We start from the raw sequence: 17,881 nt of genomic DNA on the forward strand, positions 1-17,881 counted from the left end.
CTACAAGGATTTAGCAATAGAATCGCTATGGTGATGCGCGGGAACTGTACTTTCTATGAGAAAGTGCGACTTGCTCAGATCAATGGAGCCAAAGGGCTGCTCATCGTCAGCAGGGAGAGTCTGGTAAGAAAGGTTGGACAAAGAAATTGTCCAATTTAGCTGATTATTGCTATATTACTGTAGCTGCAGTTATATTAGTGACTGTAGCTGCCACTGTCTCCTGTTAGCTGTACTGTGTTATGTCAGTGACTGTAGCAAAAGTCACTTATTAACAATGAGAGACGGAAACCCTGGCTTTTTTTCCCCCACTCTCTTCCTCAGGGGTGCTGAGGCCAATTACAGTACCTCTGTTGCTGCTTCAGCAATGTGTTATGAATGCTGTGGCTGAAGGCAGTGTCTCCATTCCTTGTTCAGATTCAGATTCAGATTAGATTTATTTGCCATATGTAACAAGTCCAATGGAATGCTTGTTCCCCGTAGGGACGCGTCAGCTATACATACAGCGCCGCGTTCAGAGTCAATACAATGGCTTCCCGTGGCAGTGGGAGCGCGATGTCCCTCAGCCGCTCCGTCCTCCTCTTCACCGCGGCCTCCTCCTCACTGTTGCCGGCTCCACGTGTGGTGGCCTGCTTCTCCCGCTCTGGCCACCATGCCCGGCTCCCCTCCTCCCATCCGGACTGCGAGTTACCCGAAATGGAGCTGCCGGCCGACGTGCTGCACCGTGTCGTGAGTCTGCTGCTGCTGCTGCTCATTGCGCTGTGCTCCTCTGCCTGACTCGCCGAACACATCGTCGGGATGTGAATGCTCCAGTGCGGCCTCCTCTTCACCGTCACCGGCTCCACGTTCCATGGCCCGGGGCCTACTTCTCTCTCTTCACGGGTCGGCCTATGGCCGCCATGCTCGGCTCCCCTCCTCCCAGTCGGAATTCCTTCCCGCCGAGGAGTTGCCGACCGATGTGCTCCAGCGGGTCGGCTTGGCTGCTGCTGCTGCTCACCGCGCTGCGCTGCCTCTGCCCGACTCGCCGAGCACCTCTCTCCGGTTGCAGGAGCGTGCGGCGAGAGCTGGCCGCCCGAAACAGGGAGAGCGATCTCAGCACCGGACCATCACGGCCGCCATCTTGCCATTAGGATTTCAACTGTCACTAGGGTTAGTAAAGAATGATACAGGAAACTTTGGTTTATCCGGAGGTTAACTGTCCGGAATGCTCGATCCACTGGCAAAATTCAGGAGTCGGTTCAGTAAGTTTTTTTTCTTTTCGTTGCTTATTTTTCACCAGTCAGGCTCTGCAAGGTCTAGCTAAAGCTGTTGCTTAGCTACAGAGATGCTTGCAAGCTACGGCTGACTGTTTAGAAGCTGTTGCTAAGCAACAGGGTTTGTTGCTAGATACGGAGCTCAAAAGCTCCGTATGTTTTAACATTAGCGCTGGTTTGTCCGGCAGTTTTGATGGGACGGCAACAGCTCGGTCCCGTCGGTGCCGGATAGCACAAAGTTTCCTCTACTTTTTAACTGGCTGCTTCAAGGTAACCAGTATCAGTGATATTAAGCAGTACAGAATTGCCACAGTCTGAACATTTAATCAAGTGCAGTTTGGTTTTAAAACTAGGGCTGCAGATACTGCATGAATCCTGTGTCTGGAACGATATGCTATTTGCTGCTGTGTCTTTGATGTGAAATCCACAGACCATTCTGCCTGTGTTTCAACTTGTGGGGAAGAGCAAAACAAGAAGCCATCAATATAAGATAGTCACCAAGAAATCAAATAGGGAATACAGAAGAAACTTCTTTACCCAGAGAGTGGTGAGAATGTGGAACTTGCTACCACAGGGAGTGGCTGAAGTGAATAGTATAGATGCATTTAAGGGGAAGCTAGATAAGGATATGAGGGAGAAGGGAATAGAGGGTTATGCTGGTTGAGTTAGATGAGGAAGGATGAGAGGAGGCTCAAGTTGGGTCGAATGGCTTGTTTCTGTGCTATACTATGTAAGTTTATGTAATTTCCACGGTGGGCTCCACGTCAGACTTGGTGCAAACTGAGTGTAGCAGCTGGACTCTGTTGCGATAATCCTGCTCCATAAGTTGCTCCTCTGAAATTGAATCAGAGACATCAGGCTTAATGTTGTATTCTTTTAACAAAATTGGTAATGTTACAGAGATTGAATTCATTTATCTTGAAAGATACTTCAGTGGGACTACAAAAGGGTTGGCACTAGTTTTCTCTCCTTTCTGTACGACACTCTCCTGTCCTTTCTTTGCTCGACTAGTTCCTTGAGCTCCACCAAATTGACTTCACGATACTTGTCCTCGCTTTCAAACCCTTCACCGGCCTCGCCTGACCCTACCTTGCTGATCTCCTCTAGCTGTATCTCCCTACACGTGCCCGGTGCTCATCTGACACTGCGTTACTCCTGGTTCCCTGCTTGCTCTGCTGCACCAACAGTCCGCAGTTTCAGTCACTATGCAGCAGCCTACTGGAACGCCCTTGTACCCTCCACCTTCTTCACCACTATCAAAATCCAACACTTCCCTTCAACTGTGCTTTCAGCACCCTCCCCTTCTCCGTGCCCCCCAACTTTTCACCAATCCGGCTTGGCATCCACCATAGAAACCTAGAAAAATAGCAGGAGTAGGCCATTCGGCCCTTCGAGCCTGCTCCGCCATTCAATATGATCATGGCTGATCCTCTATCTCAATACCATATTCCTGCTCTCTCCCCATACCCCTTGATGCCTTGTGTGTCTATTTTTACTCCTCATTGTAAAGCATTTTCAGATCTCAATGTATGTGAGGAAGCTTACAGAAGTGTTAGTTGTCATTCTCTGCTTGTCCAAGGCAAATGCTGATCTTTATTATCTGTACAGGCCCTGTGGTGTAGAATCAGTGCACCACATCTCCTCCCTCCCCAACACTCCCCCCACCCAACTATATCTGCTCTATCTCCATGGTAACATTTGGACTCCCGTTCAATCAGGCGTGGGTTTCAAGGATAACATTTTAATTACTGTTTAATAATGGAGCGCTGGGCCCTGTTTGGTATCAATTACACCAGCCTACCCTGCAGTTGTTTATTCACACAGGAATTAATGGGCCTCGAGTGGTTTATTTTCCCAGTAAGAGTTTTAAGTATTTTTATGCGGAATTTACACTACTTGAACATTGATAATTGGCTGCTTCTGTTTTTCATCAAATGCAACCCAAGCATTAGTAAATAAATATTTTAATGAATATATAATGTGCTGTGCGGCGAGAAACACATTTTTGAAAGAGAGAGTCTTGCGATTGGCACAAGCTATTCAGCGAGCAAGTAGACCCCAGCTGCTGATCATGGTGACCCTTCGATGTGTAACTCAGTTTTCGAACAACACTGGGTGTTGAGCTTAACCTAATCACTGAGCTGCACATCCAGACTTTGGAAACTGTGCCTTGCTGCAGGAATTCCACCAGACTCTGCGTTGATGGGAGAGAGGGGCTGCTATGGAAAAGGGCTTCATTGGAAACGATCTAAATTTTACCAAAAATCTTGTATATGCACGTTACTTCCTGTTGTCACACTTCAGTGCCAACATTTAACCTTGAAATTGCCAATGTAAACAGCTCCTGTAACACAGCAGTGGTAGGCTGTGGACAGCAGGTGACGGTGCAGAGCAATTTACAATTCTCGGTGTCCGCCATCTTGTTTTTCTGCTCTTCTAGGTAAGTATTTTATTTTTTCAAACTTTTTGATTTATACTTTTGCCTTATCCTGTTTTCAATCATTTGCCCACCCACCCACCTCCCTCTCTGTCCTCTGTGGTTATTCACCGTTGTGCCGGGGCCTGCTATTTCCTATTTACCAGCCCCGCTCTTCCCCTTTTCCTCCATAACCTTAGGCAAGTTTTTTTTGTCAGTTCCCTGGCAAGCTCCGAGTGTTTCATCCTACTTGCTGCGCTGAAGCCTTCCCCTGCCTCGCCTGCCCAACTCCAGGCTCCTCCGCATTCTTAATAACAACAGAAAACGCTGGAAAAACTCAGCAGGCCAGGCAACATCCGTGGAGAGAGAAACAGAGTTAACGCTTCAGGTCGAACCCCTTCTTCAGAACTGAGGAAAAAGCAGGAAATGAAACAGATTAAAAAGCAAGTTTGGGGGCTGGGAAATGGGGGAGGGGATGAAAGAACAAAAGGGAAGTTCTGTGAGAGGTGAAGAGACATTAAGAGATATTCAAGGCGCGACGAGATGGTAATCGGATAGGTAAAGAAACAAAGGATGGCTCTAGATGAAGTGTGAAATGCGCTGGCAGAATGAAAGACAGCTGCCATGTGGGAGAGAAAAAAAGGAAAATGCACAAACCAAAAGTGTGGATAAAAAATATTTTAAAATATAATAGGGGCCGAGGTTATGATCTGAAATTGTTGAACTCGATATTGAGTCCGGAAGGCTGTAAAGTGCCTAATCGGAAGATGAGGTGCTGTTCCTCGAGCTTACGCTGAGCTTCCGTGGAACAATGCAAGAGGCCGTAGACGGTGAGGTCCGAGTGGGAATGGAGCGGTGAATTGAAATGACAGGTGACTGGAAGCTCGGGGTCACCCTTACAGACTGAACAGAGGTGTTCCACAAAGCGGTCACCCAATCTGCGTTTGGTCTCCCCAATGTAGAGGAGACCACATCGTGAGCAGCGAATACAGTACACTAGATTGCAAGAAGTACAAGTAAATCGCTGTTTCGCCTGGAAGGGGTGTTTGGGGCCCTGGACAGTGGGAAGGGGGGGGGGGTATAAGGGCAGGTGTTGCATCTCCTGCGCTTGCACGGGAAGGTGCCAGGGGAAGGGGTGCTGGGGGTGATAGAGGAGTGGACTAGGGTGTCTCGGAGGGAGCGATCCCTATGGAATGCTGAAAGGGGAGGGAAGGGGAAGGTGCGTTTGGTGGTGGGATCACGTTGGAGGTGGCGGAAATGGCAGAGGATGACCCGTTGAATGTGGAGGCTGGTGGGGTGAAAGGTGAGGACAAGGGGAACCCTATCGTGGTTCCAGGAGGGAGGGGCAGGGGTGAGGGCAGAAGTGCGGGAAATAGAATGGACACGGTTGAGGGCCGTGTCAACCACGGTAGAGGGGAATCCTCGGTTGAGGAAAAAGGAAGACATGTCGGTAGCACTGGTGTGGAAGGTGACATCATCGGAGCAGATGCGGCGGAGACGGAGAAACTGTGAGAATGGAATAGAGTCCTTACAGGAGGCGGGGTGGGAGGAAGTGTAGTCCAGGTAGCTGTGGGAGTCAGTGGGCTTGTAGTGAATGTTGGTCCTCCGCATTCTTCCCTGCTTTGCCTTCCAACTTGTTCTGGAGGCCTGTTTCTGGATGCTTCCCCCGCTTTCCCCAATCTACTGCTGTGATCCCTGACCCGATTTCCCTGTTCCTCCTTTACTGCTAGCTAGCCAGTTGACCCACTGTCCTTTTTTGGGGGTGTGGGGGGGTCCCCAACCCTGTAACACAGCAGTTGTAGGCTGTGGACAACAGGTGGCACTGTAGAGCAATTGACAGTTTTGTGAACCAAGCTGGTTTCTTAGCGTGCTCCCCAGCCCAAATCCTTTACCACTACTTGCTTCTTACGTGGCCTGATGTGCTCCCTGACCTGACTACAGTAGGTTACTTTCTGCCCTGCTTAAAAAACAAACCCTGTTCTTTTTTTTATTGTCACTGCTGTCTTGTTTTACACACTTTGTATAAAAATAATAAATTGCAGGACAGCGAAGTATTACAGTTTAACTCCTTTATTAAGCATTAGGTCTGTGATCTTACTCATAGCAGCACCAGTGGGGAAAGGCATGGCATTAGGACCCCTAGCCTGGGCCTTCAAAACAATAGTAGTCCTTACAGATGCCTGCAGGCCAATGACAACTCAGCATGTGAATATAATAGCTATTCCTTACAGATGCCTGCGGGCCAATGATAATTCAAATTCCTTACAGATGCCTGCGGGCCAATGATAATTCAATATGCAAATGTTACAACTGCTGTATTCCTTTTTTAATACAGGGCCTTGGTGAGACCACACCTGGAGTACTGTGCACAATTTTGGTCTCCTTACCTAAGGAAGGATATACTTATAGAATCATAGAAATTTACAGCACAAGAGGAGGTCATTGTGTCTGTGCTGACCGAAAAAGAGCTCTCCAGCCTAATCCCACTTTCCAGCTTTTGGTCCGTAGCCCTGTAGGTTACGACACTTCAAGTGCATATTCAAGTTTCTGCCTCTACCACTCTTTCAGGCTTAGAGTTCCAGACCCCCCGTCATCCTCTGGGCGGAAAAAGTTCTCCTCAACTCCCCCCTAATCCTTCTACCAATTACTTTAAATCTATGCCCCCTGGTTATTGACCTCTCTGCTAGGGGAAATAGATCCTTCTTATCCACTCTATCTAGGCCCCTCATAATTTTATACGCCTCAATCAAGTCTCCCCTCAACCTCTTCTGTTCCAAAGAAAACAACCTCAGCCTATTCAATCTTTCCTCATAGCTAAAATTCTCCAGTCCTGACAACATCCTTGTAAATCTCCTCTGTACCCTCTCGAGTGCAATCACATATTTCCTGTAACGTGACCAGAACTGTAAACACTACTCTAGCTGTAACCTAACTAGTGTTTTCTACAGCTCTAGCATAACATCCCTGCTTGTATATTCTATGCCTCGGCTAATAAAGGAATATTAAAGCTAAAAATTAAAAATAAATACTTGCCTTAGAGTCCAACAAAGGTTCACTAGACTGATTCCTGGAATGAGGAGATTGTCCTATAAGGAGAGATTGAGTGAGCTAGGCCTATATTCCCTACAGTTTAGAATGAGAGGTGATCTCATACATATAACATATAAAATTCTTAAGGGGCTTGACAGAGTAGATGCTGGGAGGATGTTTCCCCTGGATGAGGAGTCTAGAACTAGGGGCCACAGTCTCAGAATAAGGGGTCGGCCATTTAGGATTGAGATGAGGAGAAATTTCTTCACTCGAGGAGTTGTGAATCTTTGAAATTCTCTACCCCAGAGGGCTGTGCATGCTCAGACGCTGCATATATTCAAGACTGAGATTGATAAATTTGTTTGATACTAAGTGAATCGAGGGATATAGGGATAGGGCGGGAAAGTGGAGTTGAAGTAGAAGATCAGCCATTATCTTATTGAATGGCAGAGCAGGCTCGAAGGGCCGAATGGCCTTCTCCTGCTCCTACTGCTCCTATTTCTTATGTTCTTATGATACCCCAGTTCTACCACTTTGTTTGCTATTACCCCAGTTGTACTGCTTTATTTTTCATAGCCCCAGTCACGCTGTCTTTTTTTAATCGTCCCAGTTGTATTTTTTTGATTAAGATAGCTCGGGTTATTCTCCTAATAGCCCCATGAACAGTGCCATAGGAGATCCACTATTAATGGAATAAATGCTCTGTCTGTCATTCCGCCAATTATCAGTTGCCTAGTCGTGAATCTATAGGAAATGTTGGCCTAGATTACAAGGCATGTACTGTTTGTGCAGAAACTGCCTGAGGCTTTCTGCTGTCTCCTCTTACATGTCTCAAAACTGTTCAATAAACGCATAATGAAACAGTGGGATTATAGACACGTCAATGTAAACTATTGTGTTTGATTAATCTACAATTGTTTTTTTTCCTGCTCTGCAGGTGCCTCCAGGTGGAAATGGGAGTCAGTATGAGGAGATTGATATCCCAGTTGCTCTCCTCAGTTACGATGACATGCTTGATATCTCAAAGGTAAAGCTTCTCATGTGTCCCTGTTAGTGGGTGGGGTGTTTTAAAAGTATTTACTGCTGATCAGAGTGGGTCAAACACTGCAGCTCTCGCTCATAGACCAGCAGGAATGAGTGAAAGAAAAGCGCGGAGCAGGTAAAATCTGAGACACCAAATCGCAGAGCAATATGAAACAGACTGAGTTAACTGGCAGACACAGTGCACCCACTGCCCAAGTTGCTTTGACGTGCTACATTCTTCGGCTGTTTTCCATAGTTATTTTTTTCTGCTCCAGTCTTCTCCACTAATTTATGCCATCTAAGACTCCACAGGTGTTGACTGTCCTCTGCTTCCTCAGCCCAGTGTCGGCAGTCTGTTCGATCCTGAGGAGGTCGTCCTTGTCGAGCAATGTCCCCTGTAAGCTGCGCTTTGTTCTGCGCAGTCTGTTTCTTTTAATGTGTGGTCCCTTTAAATTTCTGCGCTTGCGCGGTATCTACAGTGTAAATGCCGGTGAGCGGCCTGCGCGGGACCTTTTGGATTACTGCACGGCCGTCCACACGCACACCTTAGCGGGAACATTGCCGTCGAGTCTGATCCTCGCCTCACCCAGCATCCACACACACACTTTCCAGCAAGGTCTGAACGATGCCTGGGAGTCGGAATCATGGCTAATTATCCCTTCCTGACCCAAGGGCAGTGAGGCTGTAGCCCCCTCCCGCCACCCCAGCTAATATCACCTATTCCTGCACTATTCTGCAGCTGAAGGAAAGGACAGATTTCTGCCAGCAACAACAACAACTTGCATTTATAAAGCGCCTTTAACGTAGTAAAACGTCCCAAGGTGCTCACGAGCGTTATCAAAAAATTTTTTTGACACCAAGCCACATAAGGAGATATTATGACAGATGACACATATCGTGGTCAAAGAGGTAGGCTTTAAACGAGGAGAGTGAGTTGGAGAGGTTTAAGGAGTGATTTCCAGATCTTAGGGCCTAGGCAGCTGAAGGCACGGCCGCCAGTGGTGGAGCAGTGAAAATCGGGGATGCGCAAGAGGCCAGAATTGGAGGAGCGCAGAGATCTCAAAAGGCTTTTAGGGCTGAAGGAGGTTACAGAAACAGGGAGGGGCGAGGCCTTTGAGGGACTGAAAACAAGGATGAGAATTTTAAAATTGAAGTTACGGAGGTGAAGTAAGGGGGTCTTGGTGATGAAGCGGATATGAGAGCACTACTCTCAATCTGAATGCAGGGAGGTGTGAGGGTGACTCACCCTACAGTTACTGTTCCTTTTCTTCTTCTGCTGTGTAGCAGTACCTCGCCAGTGGTTGGAGCTGCTGTTGGTAGTACCATCAAGAGTGGGAGTGTGTCTAGAGGTATGCCGCCATCTCACGGTGCAAGTGTACAATGTACAAGTGCGCCGTACTGCGTTTTGATCAGTTTATGCGGTAATATTTTACGTAGTGCATTAGTTTGCACAGAAACAGCAAATGGTCTTTGGTCCTTGTGGAGCACTGGAAGGTGCAGTGAGAGCTGTGGGTGCCATACATTACAAGTTTCCCGAGCTCTGCAGGAGGATCCCGGCCCAGCCCTGCCATCTTCTACCGCCTGGTGTTGCAGATAAATCTGCCAACTAGACGTTCTGGTGTGGAGCAGGACCGTGAAGAAGTTTGTTGGCAGCACCGGCAGCTGGCATTGGTGGTCAAGATCTTCCTGGATGGATGGCGAGACCTCTGGAGTATCCTGGTGAATTCTGGAGATTAGCTGGATTATTCTGGTCTAATTTACTGAATTTGTTGATGTCTCTTCTGAATGATCTGTAGATTCATGTAATTACTGAGCTTTAAAGCAGGAGGCTGCCTTTAATTAATATAGCTGGAGCATTGACGAACTAACGGGTCTACTTACATTTAGATAGAGTCTTAACATGTTCTTGAAATGTCTCAAAGTGCTTCCCAATTAATTACTTTTGGAGTGAATTAACTCTTATTATGTTGGATGGGGCTGTCCAAACTGCATTCACCCACCCACCCCAGTCCTGGCAATCCAGCCCAGGGACATTGGTCCTATTTTACGCTTGTACTTTTTGTTTGCTGGTTTTTGATCTGTTTGAATGTAGTGGGCCTGGTGTTTCGGTAAGGGCTGCTTTTATCACACTTGTATTATCGGCGGATAAATCCTAAATCAGAATAGCAAGATCTGTTAGTATTAACAACTTCCGTTTTATGACAATTAATGGAAATGGGGGTGCGGTTAAACATTGTATGGGGTGGCCGATAACCCGTAGTCAATAATATGTGGCCCCCAAAGAGACACCGCCCACATACGCCTGCTGCTGACTGCGATTATAGGGGATAGACAGCGTGGAAGCAGGAGAGTATCGGAAGTTTAACGTTTAAAGTTTGAAATTTCTCCGTTTTCACTACTTCTGTTAACCTGTTCTGTGACTTTAAGTCCTGCCACAGCCAGTGGTGTCTGATGTGTAACCTTCCAACTGGTAAAACTATATGAACAAACCATTTTAAAATAAATGCTTTCTTTCCACAACAGACTTTTGGGAAATCGATCAAAGTAGCGATGTATGCTCCAAATGAGCCGTTCCTGGACTATAACATGGTGGTTATCTTTGTCATGGCGGTCGGGACAGTTGCTATCGGTGGCTACTGGGCAGGAAGCAAAGATGTGAAAAAGTAGGTGATCCCTGCTGCGTGGAAATGAGCAATTAGTGTGTAGGGAGGCACATGGTTGGTGGCTGTGGACACTCCTCTAGTCACCTGGTCTGAATCTGCCAGAAGAGTGTTTGCAGTGCACTTTATAAAAACTTTTGGGACATTATTTGCACAACTGCAATTCTGTTCTCCCCTGGCTATCTGATGCTGCAATCCACTTGTGATGAATTTGCTGAGGTTGGACGGTTGGTGCTGTTGCGTATACCAGATTTACTTACTTTGCCATTGGCAAACTCCACCCAACTATAGAAAGGAACCAAACTCTGCTCCTCTGATTGAATTCAGGACTCGAATTCTGATGGGTCTCGGAGTTGCCAGGCCAAAACTCCATTCCAATTGGCCATCCAACAGGACCAATAGGAACTGGGAGCGCATTGCAAGCAAAATCAGGGCGAGTGGAGTTTTTAGACACTGGCCTGCACTTGTGCACCATTCTCCCAGCGATTGCACTACAACATAAGAACAGAAATAGCTTGTTTAAGTTTGGTGAAATTTATGGTCATTGAAGTGAGGAATGTTGATGCTGGAGAATAGAACACTTTTTTAATGGCACCCAGGATCAGCATCAAGCACTCCCAGATCAGGTACAGCACCAGATAGTTACAGAGTAAAGGTTCCTTCTACACTGCCCCAATAATATGCCCCAACCCCAGAAGAGCATCCCCTACTGTACCAGCACGATACTTTCCTATTTCACACACCAACCATCCTGTGACCTCCTTAGTGCTGAACAAGTCCCAGTTTTGTGATGTGGGCCAACGCCTAATAGGAACTGGATGAGACGGCCTAAACTCATCATCTGGCCCTTGCATTGAGAGGAGACTTTCATCCCATCAGTCTGTATTGGATTTAAACCTAGGTGCCATAGGTGAAAGGCTAGTGTTTAATCTCACTGCACTAACTCAGTCCCCTTGTATAGCCTGGATTGTTGCCACATTCAGTCACCAAATGATAGGGAAGGGATAGCAGTAAGTCACTTGAGCGTCATATTTTCTAATTTTACAACTTTCCTAACTCATCGTTCCTTAGCCTTCACTTGCTTTTAATCAGTTGTACCAACTTTTGGAAGTGCTCAGCCTCTCATTATTAAGTTTGTATTTTAAAGCTGCATCTAGACAATGATGTGAAAGTTTTCACTCTTGTGAAATGTGATGGCCATTTTAATATCTTCTGTTCCTGTTTAAGGGGCTACATGAAGCACAAGCATGATGGGGCAGACAAACAGGATGATGAAACTGTTGATGTGACACCAATTATGATCTGTATTTTTGTGGTTATGTGCTGCTCAATGCTGGTGCTCCTTTACTACTACTACAATCAGCTAGGTATGCCACTGCTTACTGGATTTCCAAATACCTGGGAGTGGGCTAGATGGCTGGAAGTTTGTTACACTGTGCACAATAAAATGCGTCCTTACTGTGGGTTGAAGGTTGAGATGTTGTGACATAGTTTAAATACATTCCTGTGGTAGAACATCTACACTGACTTGTACAGAGAGTAAAGAGAATAAATGCTGTTTAGCCTAGTGAGTGGAGCTGAGCCAAACAGAGCAAGAGGTTTTGCAGGTTCCATCAATTTGTAAATGCTACAACCCCCACCTGCCCCAAGTCACTTCTGAGTCCACTGATCTCAGCCAGGTGTCAGGAATACTCCAGTTAGCATTAGCACCTCTAGAGTAAGATGGGGAAAAATTAGCCATGGCTCTGACTCCGGAACCAGTGACTCCTGCTGGAAAGAATGAAACAAAGACTTACATTTATATAGCGTCTGTCATGACCACCGGACATCCCAATGAAGTACTTTTTGAAGTGTAGTCACTGTTGTAATGTAGGAAGCACAGCAAGCTCCCACTAACAGCAATATGATAATGACCAGATAATCTGTTTTAGTGATGTTGATTGAGGGATAAATATTGGCCAGAACACTGGGGATAATTCCCCTGCTCTCCTTTAGTGCCATAGAATCTTTTCCTGAGAGAATTGACTGGGCCTCGGTTTAGCGTCTTATCCGAAACACGGCACCTCCAATAGTGCAGCACTCCCTCAGTACTGCACTGGAGTGTCAGCCTAGATTTTTGTGCTCAAGTCTCTGGAGTGGGACTTGAACCCACAACCTTCTGACTCAGTGCATGTATGCGGACATTGGGCAAGGGCAGGATTGGGCTCGGGTGTGATGTCCTTGACAGTTAACCTGCCGACGTTCACTGTCTAGACTCAAATGCAGACTAGGTGAGGTGTCGGAGAGTATTTGATGTCTGGAACTACAGGAGTCTGTGCCTTCAGGAGAAGAAAATTGGCAAAAACAAATGACACAGGGAATTCGCGGGTTGAAATTAGATGACTTCAGTTCCAAGTGTGACATTTATTGGAGGGGAGAGATTTGAAAACTACTGTGACACTTGTAAATATTCAAAAGCCACATCAGTTAAGCATCTTCTCACACTCTGTTTTTCCCTGTTTCAAAACCAGTGTACATAATCATAGGAATTTTCTGCCTTGCCTCTTCCATCGGACTTTACAGCTGCCTGTCCCCATTTGTACGGAGAATTCCTTTCTGTGAATGCAGGTATGATGTAATTTAAAATATGTCCTTTTGGAAATTGATATAAACACTGAGTTTAAAACAACCCTGAATGTAGAATTCTCCCCTCACCTGGTGTTACCCTGACTTCTGTCTCTTCTAATCAGGATTCCAGACCTCCTTCTTCTACCACCATATAATCACAAGCGTCCCCAAGTACGGATGTTGTTTCTGGGCATGTTCTGTGTCTCTGTTAGTTGTGTGTGGGCAGTATTCAGAAATGAAGACAAGTAAGTAACATTACCTTGTTGTTTACCTTGCAATTTATGTGTACTTCCTCCCATCTAGTATACTGTATCCACTGCTCACAGTGCCTCTACACCAGGGAGACCAAATGCAATTTAGGTGACTGCTTTGCCAAACACCTCTATTCTGTTCACAATTGTGACCCCAAGCTACTGGTCACTTGCCATTTTAATTCCCCATCCTACTGTCGTTCTGACCTCTTTGGCCTTCTACACTGTTCCAGTAAAGCTCGTCACAAGCTCAAGGTACAACACCTCATCGTTCCCTTGGGCACTCTCCAGCCTGCTGGCCTTAACGTTGACTTTAATAACTTCAGACCTTAACTATAGAGTCTGCTTTCTTCACAGCAGTGGATGCTGGTGATTTACAATGGGTGAGGAGGGGGGAGTCAGATTGGTGCTTGGGGTGGAGACCCCCTGTCGGAACACTGTGCCAGTGGAGGAATCTGCACCCTGCGTACTGGCCTAACTTTTTTTTTGGACTGCTGGATCCTGCCCTATTTTGCCAGCTTTTCCCATTTCCTTTTCACACCTGACTTATCACGCCACCCACTGCCTTAGCTTTTCGCACAATCTTTGCCTCCCTCATGTCTTTAACTTTTTGAAATTATGTTTCTTTGCATTGTCTTATGTAAATATCATCATTGCCGTCCTACCATCTCCTGATTTTCTTTTAAGCATGTTGCAGGTCATTGCCTCTTCTTCTGTGTATGTTTATTTCCTTTTCCTGTCCCTCCCTTTTGTTCTGATCCTATTTAAATGCTGTTCATTTTTCCAGTTCTGATAGAATGTTCTTCTCAGAACATTGACTTGTCTGTTTCCCACACAGATGCTGACTGATATGTATGTTTCTAGCATTTTCTGTTGCAGAGTTCCAGCATTTGCAGTATTTTACTTTTTATTACATCTTGAAGAGGTGTAGTTCTTGTTGGTACATGTTTGCATCCCCTGGCCTTGAAATTATGCAGTGTAAATATTCGTGTTTTAATTCTTACCCCATTATGTGAGAGTCCTTTATCTGCTGGTTAAGTGGAGGCTATTTTAACCCACTTATATGCAGAGGAATTTCATGCAATCAAGTATTCATATAATATTCACACCATGTAATTATAACAACAACAACTTGTATTTATATAGCGCCTTTAACGTAGTAAAATGTCCCAAGGCGCTTCACAGGAGTGTTATAAGACAAAAATTTGACACCGAGCCACATAAGGAGAAATTAGGGCAGGTGACCAAAAGTTTGGTCAAAGAGGTAGGTTTTAAAGGGCATCTTAAAGGAGGAAAGAGAAGTATAGAGGCAGAGAGGTTTTGGGAGGGAATTCCAGAGCTTAGGGCCTAGACAGCTGAAGGCACAGCCACCAATGGTTGAGCGATTATAATCAGGGATGCTAGAGGGCAGAATTAGAGGAGCGCAGATATCTGGGGGGGGGGGGGGGGGCGGTGAGGCGTTTGCAGAGATGGGGGGGGGGCGAGGCCATGGAGGGATTTGAAAACAAGGATGAGCATTTTGAAATCGAGGCGTTGCTTAACCAGGAGCCAATGTAGGTCAGCGAGCACAGGGGTGATGGGCGAATGGGACTTGGTGCGAGTTAGGACACGGACAGCCGAATTAGGACACAGACATCCGAGTTTTGGATGATCTCAAGTTTACGTAGGGTAGAATGTGGGAGGCCAGTCAGGAGTGCATTGGAATAGTCAAGTCTAGAGGTAACAAAGGCATGGATGAGGGTTTCAGCAGTGGGATGAGCTGAGACGGGGGGGCGGAGGCAGGCGATGTTACGGAGGTGGAAATAGGCGGTCTTAGTTATGCCGCAGATATGTGGTTGGAAATTAATTTCTGGGTCAAATATGACACCAAGGTTGCGAACAGTGTGGTTCAGCCTTTGACATGTTAGGGAGAGGGGTGGAATCGCTGGCTAGGGAATGGAGCTTGTGGCAGGAACCGAAAACAGTGGCTTTGGTCTTCCCAGTATTTAATTGGAGAAAATTCCTGCTCATAGAGCTGGGTGTTGTCTGTACATTTGGAAGCTGACGCTGTGTTTTCGGATGATGTCGCCAAGGGGCAACATTGTCGATGAGAAATAGGAGGGGGCCAAGGATAGATCCTTGGGGGACACCAGAGGTAACGATTGCAGGAGTGGGAAGAGAAGCCATTGCAGGTGATTTTCTGGCTACGATTAGATAGATAAGACTGGAACCAGGCGAGTGCAGTCCCACCCACCTAGACGACGGTGGAGAGGCGTTGGAGAACGATGGAGTGATCAACTGTGCCAAAGGCTGCAGACAAGTCGAGAAGGACGAGGAGGGATAGTTTACCTTTGTCACAGTCACAAAGGATGTCATTTGTGACTTTGATGAGAGCCGTTTAAGTACCGTGGCAGGGGCAGAAACCTGATTGGAGGGATTCAAAACATGGAGTTGCGAGAAAAATGGGCACGGATTTGGGAAGCGACAACACGTTCAAGGACTTTAGAGAGGAAAGGGATGTTGGAGATGAGGCTGTAGTTTACAAGGGTTTTTTTTTGAGGAGAGGGATGATGACGGCAGATTTGAGGGAGAGGGGGACAGTACCTGAGGAGAGAGGACCATTAACAATGTCAGCTAACATGGGAGCCAGAAAAGGAAGTTGGTTGGTCAGTAGTTTGGTGGGAATAGGGTTGAGGGAGCAGGAAGTAGGTCTCGTGGACAAGATGAGTGCGGACAGGTCATGAGGGGAGGTTGGAGAGAAACTGGAGAATGATGCGAGTTCATGGCTAAGGCAGGGGGGAACCTCAGAGGAAGTTTGGCCCAGTGGGCGACGGGAAGGAAGGGAAGTGGTGGAGGTAACTGAACGGATGGTCTCTATCTTGGAGACAAGTCCATGAGCTCCTCACACTTGTTGGAGGTGAGGGTGGAGGAGATGGGGGGAGGGGTTTAAGAAGACGGCTAGCAGTAGAGAATAGAAGCCGGGGTTTATCTTTGCATGCCAGAATGATCCTGGAATAGTGAGCAGTTTTGGCAGACGAGAGCAGGGCCCGATAATGCTTTATGTGGTCCAGCCAGATCTGGCGGTGAATGGCTAAACCAGTTGTCCGCCATATCCGTTCAAGTCTGCGTCCCTTGGACTCAAGGGAGTGAAGCTGAGGGCCGTACTGGGGGGAACGGCCAGGGTGAGAGAGGGTAATTGTTTTAATAGGGACTAGGGCATCAAAGGTGGTGGCGAAGGTGTGCTTGAGCAGATCGGTAGCTGCAGAAATGTCATGGTGAATGGAGGGCCAAAGACTGGACAGTTGGGATTTTGTAAGTGCAGTTATAAGAGGGTTGGGAGAGAGTTTTTTCCAGGGGCAGAAACAGAAGGAAGTAGGTTTTGGGTGGGAAAATGTGAGTGGAGAGTGATACGAGGAAGTGGTCAGAGATAGTCTTATCTGCGATTGACATAGTGGGAGTAGCGAGGCGACGAGAGATGGGAAGGTCGAGTGGGTGGCCGTGAATATGGGTTGGAGCGTTTACATTGTGGGAGAGCTTAAGGGAGGATAGGAGGGTAGTGAACTCAGGAGAGAGAGCATGATGAATTGAGATGGAGGTTGAAATCACTGAGGATTTCATACATCAATACACTAATATTTGCACTATGTAATTCTATACTAATATTTGCAATAAAGTAATTTATATACTAATATTCACACTAATTTATACACTAATGTTCACTGTCTAATATGTATATACTTAAATTCGCACCATGTAATTTATACACTAATGTTCACACTGCATAATTCATACACTATTTGGATCACATTTTAAGGCTAGAGTTTACAAACATCCACATGTATTTTCTCAGTCTGATATTTTACACAATTCCTGGGTTTACTTTGTTTAACCTTAAGTAAAAGCCTGAGTTAATATAAGTTACTGCTTTTTAAATTACTTGAAGCTTCGCAAAGATGTTTTTTTTTAATGCACATCCCAGGTGTATAACTAAGTGGCTCAGAGACCACAGTTGTTTTGAACTGATGAATCTTCAGTGTATAGCAATATTGTACAACATCATGTTTGTATTAGTCCCATGCCTATATATGCTATAAATTACTGTACAGACCTTGAGCTTTGAGACAATGAATGGATTCTCTTTCATAGATGGGCCTGGGTCTTGCAAGACACTCTGGGAATTGCCTTCTGTCTTTACATGTTGAAAACAATCAGACTGCCAACTTTTAAGGTAATGTGCCCTAAATTATGTTGCATTAAAACTAACCAATAGTAATGTAATGACTCTAAAGAATGTTTTGAAAGCCCACAATCCTGTTGTGCATTCTATCAGCTGATCCATGCATTACATATTGACTCAATGTGTAATGTGCGGAGTGGCTGACCATGCATTACATATTGACTCAATGTGTAATGTGCGGAGTGGCTGACCATGCATTACATATTGACTCAATGTGTAATGTGCGGAGTGGCTGACCATGCATTACAGATGTTCTAACTACTGGTTGAAGTTCGCCATCACCTGAAAAAGTAATTTTATTTCTCGGATACTTTCGGGCCATTGTCCACTGCAGGTGCACTATCACTATCTTCTTACCCATTGATTTCCCTCTCCTTTCTCTTCCCCCCCACCCCGCACCTTCTGTATTGCACAAAAGTTTTAGAATG

General features: G+C 46.1%; 1 protein-coding gene across 1 annotated transcript in view; it reads left to right on the forward strand.

The window, feature by feature from the left end:
* Positions 1 to 6: 6 nt before the first annotated feature.
* LOC147108236 (signal peptide peptidase-like 2B) overlaps positions 7 to 17,881 on the forward strand; it is a 49,664-nt gene continuing 31,789 nt past the window's right edge. Inside the window, exons 1-7 of the mRNA XM_086004773.1 lie at positions 7 to 123; positions 7,634 to 7,723; positions 10,243 to 10,382; positions 11,607 to 11,746; positions 12,890 to 12,986; positions 13,109 to 13,231; positions 17,363 to 17,444. Of these exons, the coding sequence (XP_085860899.1) occupies positions 28 to 123; positions 7,634 to 7,723; positions 10,243 to 10,382; positions 11,607 to 11,746; positions 12,890 to 12,986; positions 13,109 to 13,231; positions 17,363 to 17,444 (768 nt within the window). The 5' untranslated portion in view covers positions 7 to 27. The remainder of the gene's footprint in view (positions 124 to 7,633; positions 7,724 to 10,242; positions 10,383 to 11,606; positions 11,747 to 12,889; positions 12,987 to 13,108; positions 13,232 to 17,362; positions 17,445 to 17,881) is intronic.

Source organism: Somniosus microcephalus, chromosome 13, assembly GCF_052327205.1.
Source record: "Somniosus microcephalus isolate GS21.2 chromosome 13, FLI_Smic_1.0, whole genome shotgun sequence".
Taxonomy (NCBI): Eukaryota; Metazoa; Chordata; class Chondrichthyes; order Squaliformes; family Somniosidae; genus Somniosus; species Somniosus microcephalus.